The sequence below is a fragment of the Chlamydotis macqueenii genome, chromosome 3 (genome assembly GCF_036417535.1).
Source record: "Chlamydotis macqueenii isolate bChlMac1 chromosome 3, bChlMac1.mat, whole genome shotgun sequence".
Taxonomy (NCBI): Eukaryota; Metazoa; Chordata; class Aves; order Otidiformes; family Otididae; genus Chlamydotis; species Chlamydotis macqueenii.
Window position 1 is genome coordinate 81,385,187 of NC_141558.1, and position 17,323 is coordinate 81,402,509.

At 39.1% G+C, this 17,323-nt stretch overlaps 1 protein-coding gene across 1 annotated transcript; it reads right to left on the reverse strand.

Moving 5' to 3' along the window:
* Positions 1–254: 254 nt before the first annotated feature.
* On the reverse strand, positions 255–17,061 carry ABCG5 (ATP binding cassette subfamily G member 5). The gene is made up of 13 exons (XM_086743815.1): positions 16,940–17,061; positions 16,143–16,264; positions 15,563–15,699; positions 15,249–15,347; positions 14,158–14,290; positions 12,607–12,746; positions 11,324–11,453; positions 8,442–8,655; positions 7,976–8,181; positions 6,932–7,070; positions 3,390–3,575; positions 1,616–1,728; positions 255–468 (listed from the first exon to the last, which is right to left on the reverse strand). Exons 1-13 carry the CDS (start codon positions 17,059–17,061, stop codon positions 272–274), a joined length of 1,938 nt encoding a protein of 645 aa, XP_086599941.1. The 3' UTR covers positions 255–271.
* Positions 17,062–17,323: the final 262 nt, after the last annotated feature.

Here is a 17,323-nt window from a genome sequence, read left to right on the forward strand (position 1 = left end):
TTCATGAAGTCCTTTAAAACATGTAATACTGGTGATGATTATGGCTGATTTGGGAGTGGGGTGGGAATACCTATAGCAGGAAGCCATTCACACTCTTAAGAGAACATCATTTTTCCAGATGGAAAACATCCAATTAGAAACAAACCTGAGAAGGTGAATGTGTTTCTAGATGTATAATCACTTAAATTCTGTCTAAAATCCAACAATTTAAGCCTTCAACCATAATGAAGTTAAAAGTGTAGTATTAGACATTGTTAGAACTGCTTCTTTTTTATTGCCTGCCAATAATTCTCTCTCTTATTTTGAAGCTCAGAATTGCTACAATGGAAAGTCCTGGTAGAAAAGCATAGAGTATTAGGAAATTGACTGTGAACTGAGACAAGGCACCAGGAAAGGTTTTTTCGATGAACTGAATGCCGTTAGAGAAAATACACGCAGCATTAATTGCAGTGGAACTGTTGGCCTCACCTGTCAAAAGAGAAAAATTAATTTCTTTAGTAGGTGAATCAATAAAACAAACTCAGGCTTCAGTATCTGGCTTATACATTTAATATACCTAGCCCTAGCATTTTAATGATGAACTGTACCCACAGCAGTGTTTCTCATCATTTTGGAATAAGAACAGACAAGCCATATGTTTCTGCAGTTAATCTACGCCACATTTTTGGAAGGGAAGAATAAAGGGTCACTAAGAGCTTTCTGTTTTGTTCATGCCAAACAAAAGATCTATGGCTCTTCAGACATGTTATGTGGAGGGGCCTCAAGAAGCAAGTTGCCCAGTGTGGTGGACTTGCAGTGTTCGTATTTTTTGAGTGCTTCCAGAATTCAAGAAATGGAAACTATCTGAAGGGAACATTTAAAATCAGCTGTTTATTATTACTATCAAAGTCATGGATTCATTTTCTAACAGTTGCCACCTATGCTCTTGTATTAAAGAGGGACAGGAGAGATTAATGGATAAAGAATATATAGCTCTGGAGAGGAGCACAGACACCTGGCTATGAAGGCCAAAATACCTTAGGGCAGGTCCAAAGCTGGAAGTTTTATCCCCATTGATGGATGCTAGCAATTAACCTCACCAACTTGATTGATTCTAATGTTTTGGCAGTTATCTTGCTCGCAGCCAGCAAAGCACAGCCTGACAGACCCAAGCTGCTCAATATATGCCATGGTAACGTATTTGAACCGAAGTCTCAGTAGTACGAGAGGAAACGTCTGGTCAGGTGGTCTCTGCGCTGACGTTTGATCTCATATTGTGCAATTCTGTTGATCTTCTATTTGTGTAACACTGCTCTGATAAGCACATAACAGGCTGCAAAGTTTACCTTCCACAATGCCCCCAAAGAGTGGGATAAAATAATAGATGAAGAAGAGAAAGATGAAAAACAGAAAGAATGAGAAATGGTTGAAAAAAGAGAGTCAGACTTTTGTCTGTCTTGCTGATATGGCATTATAGTAAGTAAGTCTTTACTAATTTATAAGCTTTTTTTAACAACTCAAGTTATCTTTAACTTATCAAGATACTTGTATGTAGAAGGAAAATAAGCATCGACATCTCATTAAAATTATTTATAGTGCACTTAAAGGCTTGGGTTGGGTTTTTTTGAACACTTACCACATGTGAAATTTAAGCCATAAAATTCATTGACTATAAGAATCTCACTGCTGTATTTTTGAAAGGTAAGATAACTGAGAATTTTAAAAGGTGTCGGCATTTCTTCTATGGTCCTTAAAGAAACAGAGAAGTTAAATTGGCTTTTGCTACATTCCAAGAGCTGATTCTACCCCAAATTAAAACAAGCTCTCATCTTTGGTCATAGCCTGTTAGAGAAACAGTTCTTGGCTGTACCTGTAGGGTTTTTAAATATGAAGTCCATTTTAGTGCTAAATGAGGAGACAACCATGAAAGCTGTCTCTTGACTTTGGTATAGTGTCATCATATTCAGCCCTGACTTGTTTATGGACAGTCAAAAATAATTCTATGAAGTTTTTTTTATATTCATATTGCAATGACAAACAGAATATGGCAAGACCCAATATAAACCTTATTTGCAAAAATGTGTTCCTTGCAAAGTAAGAAATCACAACCCCCTCACTCCATCTTCAAAAATAAAAAAAAAGACTGAATATTGACTAACTGGAATAATAATAACAATTAAAAATGAAGGAAAGAATAATAAGAAGAGAAACAGAGTATGAAAACTTTGACGTAACATTATTCAACAAGATTGGGTAATTTCTGCACCTAAAGTCCTACAAGACTTTATAATTAAACAAACAGAAAAAAAACCCCAGCAACCCGAGTCTCAATGCTATTTTTAATATCCTTCATTGCCTACGAACTTTAATAATCAAAGAGATTCACAAGATAAATTAGCAATGTCTCTACTGTAAAATAAGGTTAGAAAACACTCTAATACTTTTTAAAACTGATCACTAAGGTGTTCAACTATGGTACCAGGAATAACTGTCTTGTCACTATAAACATGTATCTTCCTGAGTTCAGGCAGGGATCAAATTAATCCAGATATGAGCTTAGTTTTATTTGACAAGCGTGTAGTAGCTGAGATCTACTTTGAAGAGAAAATAATCATCAGCTTTGTGAAGACTCATATACTTTTCCTTAGGACAACTTGACATCATCTTTTGTTAGGCTTACTTAATTTTCACTGTAAAGATCTCAGGTGAGCATATCATATTTGCTCAACATCTCAAGAAAACTTTTACAAGTTTTTACGGTATGTTTACAAGTTATGTTTCTCAAAAAAAATAGTAATTTCAGTATTGACATATGAGAGGAAAACTGTTCAAAGTTCATGCAGTTAAAATGGAGAAACATTTATTTGCACAGTAACACAGGAAGTGGATCATAATTTTCCCACATATTTACTACACTACTTTTATATTTATTATTTTTATGTAGTTCAGTCTGCACAGGTAGAAAAAGTGTCTGAAAAATTTATTGGCTAAGCTGGAGAATAACACTAATAAGACAGCCGAAAACAACTTTTTTAAAAAACCATCATTCTCAGTGTTTAACATCTGGTAAGTTGCAGCAGTTACTAAAAGTTGTAGGAATTTTTTTTGTAAACTCCTTTAACAAGGACAGCATTTCACGTCTTCTTCAATTTATTTGAAAAAAAAAAAAAGTGAAAGAAAAGTTAGTATCTTTGTTGATATCTAAAGTTATTAGGTGTCTTTTTTTGTGTGTGTTTAGCACAAGGTCTAACATGATTATGTAGTTCTACCTCTGAAGAGTAACAGCTGCACTTTCTTTCCATTGCTACCTGGGCAGCATTGTGCTTCTCCAGTACAGACTGTTCATGACACTCCTCTATAGGCAGATTAGTTTAACATTAACACCATAACGAAATAAAACTTCTTCCTACCTTACTAGTCCAGTTCCCACTATCACACCTGCTGAATTAAGTAGCACCACTCCGCTTTGGACTATATTTGTGTTTTGAACCACACCAAGTATAACAAGTGTTAGTAGTTCACCAATTATATGAGATGCTAAGACAACAGCAAAGAAAATTCCAAATCTGGAAGCATCGGGATACAATCCTATAGTCCTGTACAAAAATGAGCAAAAGGATATTTAAAAAACAGCATTTTGGTACCAAACTTTGAACGTAGGTTTTATTTTTGTTTTTATTTATTTATTTGCAATTATAGCTCACTAAGGGAACAGTTTATGTCTTAACACTTAGTATGTTGTTTGGAGCCTTACCATAAAGCACATTCACTTACTTAATATTGTGATGTAAATGCAGATATATTAGGTTTTCTCCAGCTAGATTAAAGAGAGTTTTGTAAAGAGGTCGCAGAAGTCTGTGTTGTTTCAAAATAACCACCATGGATTTTACAATCCCTTAAACTAACATCCTCCTTCTTTTAGAGTCCATGCAGTGGCAGTTATTTGCCTAAGTCACGTATTTAAAGAATGTCTTTGTGCAGATAATTAACAGATGGAATTTTGCACTCTGATACCACGCATGCAAATGTAAAAATGGATATACTCAATTAAATAGAAGGCTAATTGAATTTAACACACATGTAATTCACCCAAATGCAATTTCCTCCATACTTCTGCACTGTGTAATACAACACAGTGTTCCCAGCTTTTCCCTAGCTCACCTAGGGAAAAAAGTCCCCCCTCAACCTGTACTGAAGATTAAAAAGTTAAGAAAGGCCAGCAATTGCTTGGCAAACTTACTTCAGCCTTATAGTGTATATAACAGATGACAAGACCTTACATTACTCTTTCCAAAATACCTCGTACCAAAATTGCCTCACACTAGGTACAGACTGCATGCTGTGCTTAGCTAACAAGCAGCTATTCAATATTTTAATTTTTTTTATTGGTCAAGGCAAGGCCCTATGTCTTTTTTTAATCCACTATGTTCGAACATGGTCTTAAAACAGAAGTACTAATTTTCTTACAGATTTCCTGTAGCATTTTTTTGCATGTAATACCAAAATCATCTCTATTATAAATAGATTGCTGAACATTGACTCTTCAAGCATTGAACATTCAATGGGCTAGCAGGTATTTAACAACCTTTAATCACAGATTTGTGCAGAAGGAACAGCTCTCCGAAGTGCCAGCATAAAAGCATCACCTTCTCTGAAGTGCTCTAATACTTTACACAGAGCTATGTAGATACAGACTAGGAAATCTGGGGTAGGAATAGAAAGAGAAGAAAGCCTCAAAGAGAAGAAAAGACAACGACTCAGAAGAGAGACTGTTACAGCAATAGAACAGTAGGATAATATAAACTGTCAGAACATTTTCTGGTGTTATCTTTAGCTAGGAAATTCTGCATAAGCAGAGTACATTTACTTGATTGCAAAAGTGGCTATATTTGTTCTTTGCCAGAGCTGCCTTGTGTCCAATCAGGTAAGAGTTTGGGTCTGTTTGACCCAAACTGCCTGACCTCACAAATAAAAACTCAGAGAAATGGCTTGTAAGAACACATGCCAAAGGCTGTCAAAGCCTCTCCACATGTTAGTCCATCCAGAAAAGTTTAGTCCTGCACCGATACATGCTTCATAGTTTCATGGAGAGACTGCTTTCCCTAAGAGGTCTAAGGGCATTATGAAATCACTCTGACACATTCACTGATGGCTTCCAAACAATCACAAGATAGCAAAGATATGTGGAGGCTAATATCTGTAAATATTACCCATTAACTGGAATTATACTCTTTATTGTTGATTGTGTTTGAAGCTACCAAAGCACAAGGGCAAAGTCTCTGCCCATACAAATTTCCTGTTCATTAAAGGAGGAGCGTGACAAACAGCGGGTCATGATCTTCAGGAGCTCCACAAACCTGCCTTCATTGAGCCTGAAAAGCTGCTTTCCAAATGGCTGCCTGCTTGGAAACCAGCTCACTAGCAGGCAGAAATGGAAGGGTTCTGGTGAGCACAGTCCATCCTCTAAATGCTTAGTGGGAGGAAGAGTAATTTCTGTTTGTCTGTGAAAAAGGACTTCTAAGGGAGCACTGCCTGAAGCAGGCAGCACTGACAGCCTGCAGATGTAAAAGCCCAGGTAGCTAAGAGGTCAAAGACAAAGATGGCCCTGCTTGAACAAAACTGCTTCTTTAAATATCAGCACCAAACTATAAAAAAAAAAAAACAAAACTAAACAATGCACACAAAGTCCTCACACCAGGAGGAGCAGAAATCTGTCTCTCAGGGATTTTGCCTTTTCATCTAGGAGCTGACAGTTATTGAGATCCCAAATTGAAAGAATTAGGTCAATGCTGAGCACTTCTCCTCGTTACCTACTACAGACTAGGCAGAAGAAGAAAATAGTGCATTTTTCTAGACGGGAAAACAGCTATTGCCAAATTGCCATGGCAGACTATCTCCCTGAAGTTCTTATTCAGTAGTACAAGTGATTTGGTGCAGTTTTCCTTCATCCATTTTCAAAATGCCCAAGGGCATCTTACTGCAGAGTAAGAGCACTAACATGCACAGCTACAGCAGAATAGCTCCTGCACTTTGTCTCTTTTACAAGGGTCTATCCACTTACCATTTCTCAACAGCTAACCAGAGAATATGCATCCAGGACACAAACCAAGCCTGTTATTCATTTGTACATTTTACTATAGACTGCCATCGGATTGCCACTTTACTATCAACTGTCACATGAAAATAAAAATTAACTGCACTGCACTGCACATCTCTCCTTTCATAATTAGGAAAAAAAAAAAGGAAAAAGATTGAATTACAGAAATTGGTCCTTATTACTTTGCTATTAGCTTACATAAGCAGCCGTGGACTCTACTGAAGGTAAGAAATCAATGGAACGGGAATCAAGAAGAGTAGACCTATATGACTAGATAAGGCAGTGAACAGTTGAAATATTTCATCATCCTATTCTGAGGCACTACTTCACAATGATGTGAGGAAATTAATGTACTGGGGGAACATAAGCAAGCTGTTCATTCAAACTCTTTCTCCCACTATCAGAAATCCACTTTTGTGCCTTTCTCTGCAGAGTGGAAGAAAGGGATCCAGATCTCATCCCTTCCATATGCCGTAGCTAAACCCCAAATGTCCCAGGAAATATGAAGCTTTGTTACTGTCACATACCTACTGTTGTCTTCCTCACTTTTTTTCCCCTCTTCTTTGCTATTGTAATATAAAATTACGCTTCCTGCTTTTGGTATGACAGAGGAATGATAAATGTCCCAGGGCAATTAAAACTTCCCAAGTTACCTAGAGAACTGGTAACTTACTTAGTAAGTGTTTTATCACTGCCTGAAAGAAAATATTCCCTTAAAATTCCCTTAAGCTTTCTCTGAATTAATTCTGAGAGACAATAGCAGGAAGATATACCAGAAGACCTGTTGCTGACATGGGAATTGAAACTGATAACAAAAAGAAAATAACAATCCAAAGAGACAGTACAAGTGCTTACCAGTATATAAAGGTGCTGAAAATTGCCACACTGATAACACTGAAGGGCAGGAAATGTACTATATAAGATAAAAGCATTTGCCACTTCTTATACAAGCCGTCTTTACTTTCTTGGTCACTGATAGCACGTAAAGGTGGGACTGGATTAAATATATAAGAAATAAATTAAATCACCATTGAATAAAGAGACCATGACTTGTTGCCAGAAAAAAAATTACCTGAAGCACAGAGACAACTCCAAGAACACATGAGAAACATTCTGTATAAATCGGTCTGATCACTTTTTCCCCCACTGTAAATGCAAAACATGCTCCCTGCAGATTGCAAAAATTGGTAAGCTTAATGAAAGAGGCCTAAGTAGGCAGCATGCAGGACAGTCTTCTCTTTTTGCACATACAAATTAAAGACATGAAAAAAATGCCGTCACTGGATAATTTCTTGAGGTGCTCTGATCCCAAGGTAGTGACAGCCATGTGTTTTCCCTACATGAGCAGAACAGTTTTTAGGGCTGTAAACAGAAACAACTATTGGTCTTAGTATGGCAACTGTAAGAGAGAAACACTCTCTAAGAAAAACGTAATCATCACGTAGTAGTCTTAAATCTAATTATGTTTAATTGTTGTCAAAGCTGTGTTGTACTTCTATGCTTTCCGTGCCATTAGTTTTGATCTCACTTAAGATGTTAACTACAGTCCGAGACTTTGTCCTGCCTTTATAATGCTACACGCAGGCAAGCTAAGGGCTCTCGTGCAGTTCAGAATAAAGCTCCACACACAGACCAGCTGCAAAAGGGAGAGGCAGGGATGAGGGCACATTCCTTCATCAAGTGCAGCAAATCTGGAACCCCTCTGATGGGCTGATATTTCCTGTGGTGCAAAGCTTCCTGTTGCTTTGCCTTGGGATTTCATGCTTCTATATCAGCTCTGACATTACCTAAAACTGTCAAGGTCCTTTAAATGACTGGCTTCAAAAAAAGGTTTTTTCCTATTTACAAGAAATTGGCAGCAATACCCGCTGCTGCATATATCATAGGGCAGAAACTCACAAAAGGCAACAGCATTGAGCATCCCTGTGTAGGGGGGAGCGCTCACGCACTGGTAGACAAGCCCCACACGGTCCTGCACAGCTCCTTTTACCAGATTATTTCTTAGCCTAAGAAGGAAAAATGCTATAAACAAGCCAAATAACAGATTCTGGAGGAGACGCATGGTGATGCCCATCTTGTCTCTGGAGAAGTTTCTTGTTGTCCTCCTGATAATGAAACAAAACAATAACAATATACTTGTTAGCTACGATTGGTCACGTGTTGGTAGGTTATTTAGCTTTGAACAAAGCTTACACACACAATGTTCACAAAGAGGTAATATTAAAAAAGATAGTGACAAGTACAGACCAAAAAACCAAGAAAGCGTATTTACATATATGGGCAGAAAAAAACCTGAAAGGTTAGTGGATAAGAAAAAAAAATAAAAGATTTTTCTTAAAAAAAAAAAAAAGAAAAAAAATCTTACCGTAAAAGAATCCATAATTTGTAAAAGGCACTGGGCGAGTCTTTGTTTTTGAATGGTATTGGTGGCAGCTCTTTCGTACACTTTGTTCTTTCAATGGCTGCCAGTATCCTGCTAAAGATCTCCGAGTTTTTGTAGGCTGATACAATTATCTGAACCCTACTGTAGGTTTCAAGTTCACGTTCTTTGCTTCGAGTGTCCACAGATGTCAGATCCACTGTAAATTTACAAAGTGTTTACTATATATACAATCACTTTCCCTTCTTACCTCTTCCCCTCCATGCAACTAACCTTTTCTTGTCTATCCTAAAATCTGCAGAGAAGAAAAGGTCCATTGAAAGTATTCAAGGTTTCTTTTACTCCTCCCTTCCCTTAGAAGCAGCATGAATGAATAACTGTGCAGCCACAATAAATCCCTGTGTTTTGTGGCCTCTGTAGAACCCTGAAGTTTGAGTCCTTTATCTGAAAATGCAAGGACGGAGTCGTGTGCTGGTCAGACCTTTCACATTCTCCTTGCACAGCACAGAGCTGTGCCACTGGTGAAGCCCTACTGCTGAAGAGCAAGACAGAGCACTAGCTGAGGATGAACATTGATGAGGATGAAGAGACAGCTTTCTGGTTATATATTTCTCAGGGTTTCGGGTAAATACACTGACACAGCTCCCTGGTTCCCCCTTATCCTATGTCTGCTCTTCCATAACCATGGAGCTTTATTTTTCAGTTAGTTTGAGCTCATGCTGCAGAGACATTGCTTTTCCTACTTGAGCTGTTATGGCACTGTTGCACTGGGTTTCACCCTCCTCCTTCTCAGACACACTTCTGTTTTCATGTGAAGTTAGAGGATGGTCAGCAGGCCGAATTCCCCTAGCAGGCTCAGCCCAAGCTGAAGAAAATATTACTTACTGCCGTGGAACTTATGAAAGGTAAATACTTCAGAGAGTTAATGTTTCTTTCTAATAAATCCACCTATACCTATTCCTGACACCAGCAATGATTCTACTGGCAGATGGGAATTTTGTGTGTACTATTTGTACAAGTCATAAGGATTCAGCAATAATGCTAAAATGCATTAGAAATTTCCCTTTTCCCTAACAGCATTGAAATTATGTAAGGTTTCAAAACCTAGATTGTTTTTCTCAGGAATAGCTGTTCTTACAGATTTTTATATTACTCTTCTACACCTGATAAGACTTCTTTATCAGTTATTTATTCCTACGGTTTCTGTCATCCTTGGATTTCAGTTTTACAGTGTTACACTCTATTTCAAAATACAAACTGAACAAGAGAAAAGGAGCCCTTGTCCAAGATCTTAATTTGTCCTCAAAACCTGAATTAAGCTTATGAATACTTCCCTGGTGTTCTGGAAGCTGGAATTCAGCAGAATTGTCTTTAGTGGTAAACATACCCAAAAAGAAGTCTTCACTTTCGTAGATATGAACATCCGAAATGCAGACACACTTTTTAAAACCTGGCCAGTGTGACTTGCTGGATGTCACACAGGAAATAAGTGGCAACCAGGTGTGTTTTTAAAAAATGAGAACACCGACTAGTCACTAGACCAAATAGCTAATGCCTACCATGCATTTGTACTTTTTAAAAATAAACACAACATGTGACATTTCAATAATATGATTTTCCTCTGCTGTTGGTGTAAATGATATCAGAATCGGTCCCTCCATTCACATGATTTAATCACACAAAAAATATAAACTACCAATTTTCCAAAGACTAAATATTCTGATGTTTCTTTGCTTTAAACTGTATTTTTTCCTTTTCTTGTCACATTCAAAGGTTGACATTTGAAGAATGCAGTACTCTCTTTACCAAGCTTTTTTAAAAGTGGGTCTAAATCTCAAATCATCTATGCTTTTCAAGACTATTCAAATTCATGAAGGCAAAATTATCCTCACTGTCACACCAGTACTTTCAGCTTCATCCCATCCCAGCTTCATGTCAACAACCATCGTCTCTTCTCTCTGAGTTTAGGATGCCTTCTAGACAATGGAAAAACACTGCCTGCTCTGAATGTGCCATGTTTCTGAATAAGCATTTTGGATTGGTCAAATTCCCTGGTTAATGCTCAGCTAGTATCATCAGGAATCAGCCTACATACTAGATTTAAAAAGATAGTCAGATGGACATACATACACACACATCTGTATGTACATACACACACACAAACACATACACATGTTCTTCAAATATGTGTCCACATGGATCAGGTACACAGATGCCCTGCAGCAAAACCAAGCTACATTTCCAAAATCTCATGCTGACTTCTTTTTTTTAAATTCTGAATTGGTAAAACAGTACTCTCCAGCTTTTGCCAACAGCTTGCTGTCATCATCTCCTGAAGCATCTATATGTTCTGCTCCAGTAGCTCTCCCTGGTATTAGCAAGTCCCCAAATTCTTGGAACCCAAACCTCAGCATCTCTGGAGATTGATGCCTCAGTTATCCCACATTTGTTCTACATCCTTCTCTCCAGGCAACAACTGTATTCAGTAGCTTGGCATCAGAGTCCGTAAGAGCATGGAACTTTTCACAGTTTTGGCATTAAATTGAATTTCCAACATCCAGTGGATAGTCATAGGGAGATGCCATCAGGAATCCACAGGTTTCGTGAAGCTGAGATTCCTTTTTTATTGGTAGTTCATTCCTTTCTGCTATGTTTCAGACTTACTGCAAACTTTTGCTGTTTTATGGACTCAGTGGAGGTTACACGGGCCCAGCCATCGCTGTCGTCTGAGCTGAGAGTAATTACAAAGTTGGGGAAGAATTCAAACACATTTCTATCTCTGGAAAAACTTCAATTTGGGGAAGAAAACAACTTGTTTGTCTAAAGGAAATCCATATTTTTAACCAAAACAAGTTAGACAAACTTACCATAGAAGTCAAAAGGATTTGATTGCTCAGGACAAGAATAGCCACAATCACTAAAAAATGTGATCATTTCCATAGGGCTCCCACAGAAAACCATTTCTCCAAAGCTCATGATGGCTATTTTGTCAAATAACTGTGGGGACCAAATTAATATATTAGCAATACATACCAAGAAGTAGCACATTAATCCTTGGGTGCAGTTACTGTCTTGATAATAAAAATGCTTTGACAGGAAAATAGTTTTGACACATTCAAACTCCCCTAGTAGATTTCTGTCAAAGGAAGTTTGTCTTTTCTATCGCACCTCTCGGTGGTTATGCAAGATGAAACATTTGTAAGGTCTTAAAACTCATGGTTCTCAAAACTGTGAAAGACAGCAGCATAGAGAGGTAATCCACAAAAAGAAATGGGAGCTGTGGGCTTCTGACTTCAGTTTTAATGCACCTTCACTTACTGACTGACCTCCTTTGGCGCTTAATAGCCCTAGTCTGTAAAATCCCCAAATTGCTGGGGAGATAATCCTGAAGTGCTTAAGGACTTTAACAGCACTGCTCTTTGGGTGAGCATTTGCCAGGGCAGGGCTCCCACCAGTTCTGATCAAGCCATAGTCCCCAGGCACCAGGACTGCTTTCAGTCCAGAAAACCTCTGTCACTCCCCTCTGGCTTCATGACCACTTACACTCAATTCAGTCAGCCAGGGAAGAGGTGCCTTGCATTCACGTGGTGCATGGTGGATGCGTCAGAAGAGCAAAGTGCAGAACAGTAACAGGAAGGCAGAAATCCTCTCCCCAGCACAAGCCCTGCAAGGCAGGCCTGCCCCACCACATGACCCAGGTATACCCACATCACTCGACACAAAGAGGAAAAAATAAGATTTTTTTTTTTTTTTCCCCTTTTCACTCCAAATCATGGCTTTGTCTGTCTCAAGTTGCAAGTGTTACTGAGATATGAATATGTAAAGATAAACAAAGTGCTAGTTTTCACAGTGCTTGCATGTATGGGGGATTTCTCAGGGTTTTTGATTTGGGTAGCTGCATAACAGAAAGGTTAGACACACAGTCAGCATGCATACTGTTTTCACAGGGCAGTACGTGTCCCAAAGTGCCCTGTGACTGGCAGAAGACCAACACTGTAAAGTTCAAGACAAGCCTGTGTTTATGCAGGGAGGAAGGAAGAGAGCAAGCCTTTGAAGGCAACTATACTGGATCTTGTACTTTTATCCTGAAAAGAAACTAGCTACTAAAAACCCTCGTAAAAAAAGCAAATAGTGAGTAGATATTATTTACCCTGAAGAGTTCTGAGCGAGGCTGATGAATTGTAATAATCACAATCCTGTCTCTGTGTGCGAGCTCTGAGAGAAGCGAGACAATTTGGTTTGCAGTCAGGCAGTCCAGCCCTGTCGTTGGTTCATCAAGTAACATGACCTCTGTGCAATGACAAGGAATAGCATTAAATCTCAGGTAAATGGGGAGCAAATGTTATAGCTTCTGCCTTTGAAGCTAGTGTGGCAAATAGTATAGAAATTACTTTACATGTAAAGTTCCATATGTAAAGCAGAGTATGCATAAATATTGCCATGATGTGATCTTTCAGTTTTAGTTAGGTTGAGTAGTTCAGTTTCAATGACTATGTACAGGGAGATAAAAAACTACTGCAGGATCAAAACATAATATTTTTTTTCTAAATTCAGGTGGAATCTGAAAATTACCAAAATAGATTTGACGTATACATCAGCTTCTAAGAATAATAATGATAAATTTCAGCATGTATACAAATATAAATATAACTGACATAATTAGCTACAAGTTATGATCTGAATTAAATCTATATATACACACAGAATTTGTTATTAACAAATTAAGAGTATTAACTCTTATTATTATTGTTATTAACAAATCAAGACATCATATATAATTCCATAGATGAGAGAGATGGGGGACAGGGGGTTACTGCATTTTCTTCATTATTTTATTGCACGTGTAAGGGTAAAAGTTACAGTCAAATCCATTATTTTTACATAGATGAGACATAGCACAGAAGAGGGCAGCTCAACCTTGATCAGGGCAAGGGGAAAAGAGAGCTTTCTCTACAGGTTTATCTACACAGAATTACTATAGTTCCTACTACAGAGTTTATTGAACTTATGGAGTAATAACTACAGACAACTACAGACTCTCCAGGAGACACCAGTAGCAGTGGTATACCTCACTTTCCTATTTAAATGCTCCTTCCTGCCTGGTATGCAGTCCTAGCACATCTGCACTGCTACAAGGACTCCGGAGTCCAATAAATGCATGCTATACATTCACCCCATAAGATTCTGGCACCTTAAGAAACAATCTCAAAACTGGCAAAATTTACAGTGCTGTTTCCCATAGTTAATCCTTCTAGTTACTCTGCTTTGATTTTAATTCATTGGAATTTTTTTGGTCCTGGAACATACATGGTGCTCGTACATACATGGCTCAATGGCAGCCACTCCCCTACAAGACTCAATACTTGCATACGTATGGCTCTAATGCTCTTGAAAACTATAAATTAATGTGCCACAACCAACATTTCATACATGTGAAAGGTGTATGAAAATGGATAAATGAAAGCTTAAACCTACGTTCAGTCCCTAAGATTTTTAAATTGTCTGCTTTCCAAGATCAACTAATAGATTAATGGCAGACTTTAATTACTGCTCATCCTTTTCTGTCATTACTAGACTAGCTTTTGCCGAATTACAGAATATAAAGGCTTTTGTATTTTTAAGTGGTTTATGGAGGCCCATGGTAAGAGCATAAAGTGACGCTGCTTTGTTTTATTTTGAAAATCCATGCAGTGGTACTTACTGGGATCTTGTAACAGCTGGGCTGCAATTGAAACACGGCGCCTCTCACCCCCAGAAATTCCTACAAAGACACGGCTTCCAATTATTTTGTCAGCAATGTGGCTGAGGCTCAGCTCAGCCATAACCGCATCTACCTGAAAAATAACTACGATTTAGAAAGACTAAACACAATCCAACTCAGATACTTGTGTGCAAAGTGAAAAAAATAAAGAAAAAAAAAAAAGACATAATTGTAAGCTACAGCTTTCCCAATATGCTGCTTGCATCCATTTTAGTTGGAAGGTATCTGGCCTCATTTCTATTTGATAATTTTTAGTATATTATTTAAAATATTAATTTTTAAATCTTATTTTCTTGTATTCTGAAATGAGTAGAATTTCAGCTTCAGTTGACATTAAGAGATGAAGAGTTCAGAGGCGGCACTAGAAGTTATGGTATGAAGCATAATGTGCTGGTCTGGCTTCCAAAATAAGGGAGCAGAAAGGCACATAAATTCTGAGGAAGTATAAAATACTGAGTGGAAGACAGATGAAGAGAGAAGACAGAGAGCAAGAGCCTTTGGTCAGCAATATCCAATCCTGATGCTCAAGAGAGGCCTTTAGTAGATCTGAAATACACCTATTTTGTCAAGAAAGTAGCTTGTAGGGGGCTACTAACCAGTGCTTTCTGGAGCTGTTCTGGTTAGTAAGAGACATCCTACAGGAGCCACAGCAGTGTCAAAGTCACCTCTGCTGTCCATGAGACTTGCCAGCACACATGGCCCTAAAGACCCCAGAGAACTGGGTTTCCCAGCTGGAGAAGGGGAACTGATCCTCCATACCAACAGCAGCAGTAACTGCTGCAGCTTTGGGTGGGAGGGTTTTCTCCCAGCATAATGATGACTCCCTGGGGCATCAGCAAAAACCCCTTGCAGAGGCCGGGGGCACCAGAGAGCTTGTGTCCTTCTCAGCAGAAGGACTTTTCCCCCTTTGAAGAATGAGAATTACAAAACCTTATAAATGTAAACCACAGCCATGGATGGAAAGTGCTGCTGGTGAAAGCATTACATGACATCATGTCTGCCTTTCTGGTGGAAGATGATAAAATACAGACCTTCTTTTTGATTAAGCTGTTACAGCATTTCTGAAGAGTTAGTAAAGCAGTGTAGGTCAGAGATTCTTGTATGGTAAGGAAGCTTAACAAAGTGTCACTCTGAAAAAAAAGGTGAAGATGAAGAAGCGGTTAGTCCGGTAGTAATTAAGATCTTGCCCCTACTCGCACAACCTTCATTCACCCATACAATTTATTAACTGCTTTGTACAAAATTTACCAGTGAAATCACAGTCAGAGTACATTATTACACTAGCAACTCTACTTTCTTTACATGAGAGGAAGCCCAGTGCACAAAAATAAATGTAGAAATCAACCTGTGGCACATAAGAGAAGCAATCTCTAAACTGTTCCCTCTTCAGCTGACGCCCGTTCACATACACTTCACCAAATAAGTTGTTTTTATGTCCCAGTCTTCCTGATATTGCATCCAGAAGTGTTGTTTTCCCAGATCCTTTCAAACAAAATAAATTAATCATGTGATGAGATGAATTTTATTATTTCAAGAGTGGTAGCCTAACTTGGATAGAGATGTATGAAAAGAAGAAAGTATTTTTGTCCCCAATAACATTAAATATTAGGTAATGAAATGCAGTTAGTTGAGGGGAAGTAAATGGGAAACCTAGAATGTGTGTAAACTAGCATTTAATTCATACAAATTCACACTTCATACTGAAACATTAGAAGTAACCTTATATTTTATGGAAGTTATAATTGTTAGTTAGATGACAGAAGATTTAACTCTGAAAACCAAGCACCATAGTTTTACAAAGCAGAGGTTAAAACCAGCTGCAATTTCATTATTTAAAACACAGACCTCAGTCACATTCATACTACTGTAGAAGTCACTGGTATTAACTCTGATCTTATTTCTTTTAAAGTAATGGAATAACTTACCAGAATTTCCTAAAATCCCCATAATCTGGCCACTCTCTATATGAAATGAAACATCCTTAAGTATTTGCCGGCTCCATTTTTTATGATATAAAGAAACGTTCCACCATGGGCCAACACGTTCTCTTGGAAAACAAGCATCAAAAAATATTACATAGAGAAGATTTTAAAATTTTCTGTAAAGCAAGTGAATGATTTATAGCTACCTGCATGTGGGATGGGAGCCTCCAAGGATTTTAAAATATTGGGGGCAGAAAAAAAAATAATCTTTCCCCCCTCTCCCCCACAGGCTTTAACATTTTAACTTCAGCATTATCTGTAAGATAAAATGAAGTCTGAACAGATTTTTCAGAATGACTGCTAGGGTGCTTTCAGGCTACAACCAACAGAAGAAACTTGAACTGCGGCTTTACTAGTTGACGATGTTTGCCAGCCATTAATCCACCTGACTCTGTTCTTAAGGCCTCACATTATCCTTCTGGCAGCAGCAAGAAAGACAGCGGGAAAGGGCACAATCTTTGGAAATCTCCTCTAAAGCATCTCATTCAGACACGTGTGAAGAACCACCAGTGGACCCATCAGAAGACAGACTAGCTGTGCCTCCCTCAAGCCGTGTACTCCACACCCCTGCGGTGGGCGGCCCAGTGCCATGAGGTGAACGGCCTGGCGGAGTCCCTCCTTCATTACTGGGCTGAAGCCAAACCCACAGCCCACCGGTCCCAGCCCCTCTCCCCTCGGTCCCCGGGGTCAGAGCAGCTCCTGGCAGGAGGGGCTCGCCATGCCACCCTCCCTGGCTCTACCTGACGGTGTAGGAGATGCCCCGGACACTGACGCTGTTGGAGAGCTGCGCCGCGGCCTTCGCCTCGCCTGTTTGCCCGCTGCTGCCACTTCTCTCCAGGGTGGGAGACGCTCTGCCTGACATCCTGCGGTGCTGGGGGCCGGCAGGCTCCCTCCCTCACGCTGCTGGCCCAGTGCCTGAGGCTGCCACCACCACGCCTTCCCCGGCACTGGGCAGGGGCAGCTCCTCGCTGTCCCCGGGTCGGAGCAGGTCACTGCCCCCCACGCTCGTCAGACGGGGAAGTGTCTAAAATAAAAGAGAGGAGCTCTCAGTTCTTTCTTTTTCCTGAGAACAACTGATAGGTGATTAGCTGAAGCCGCTATCTGATGTACCTTTAGCCTGAGCT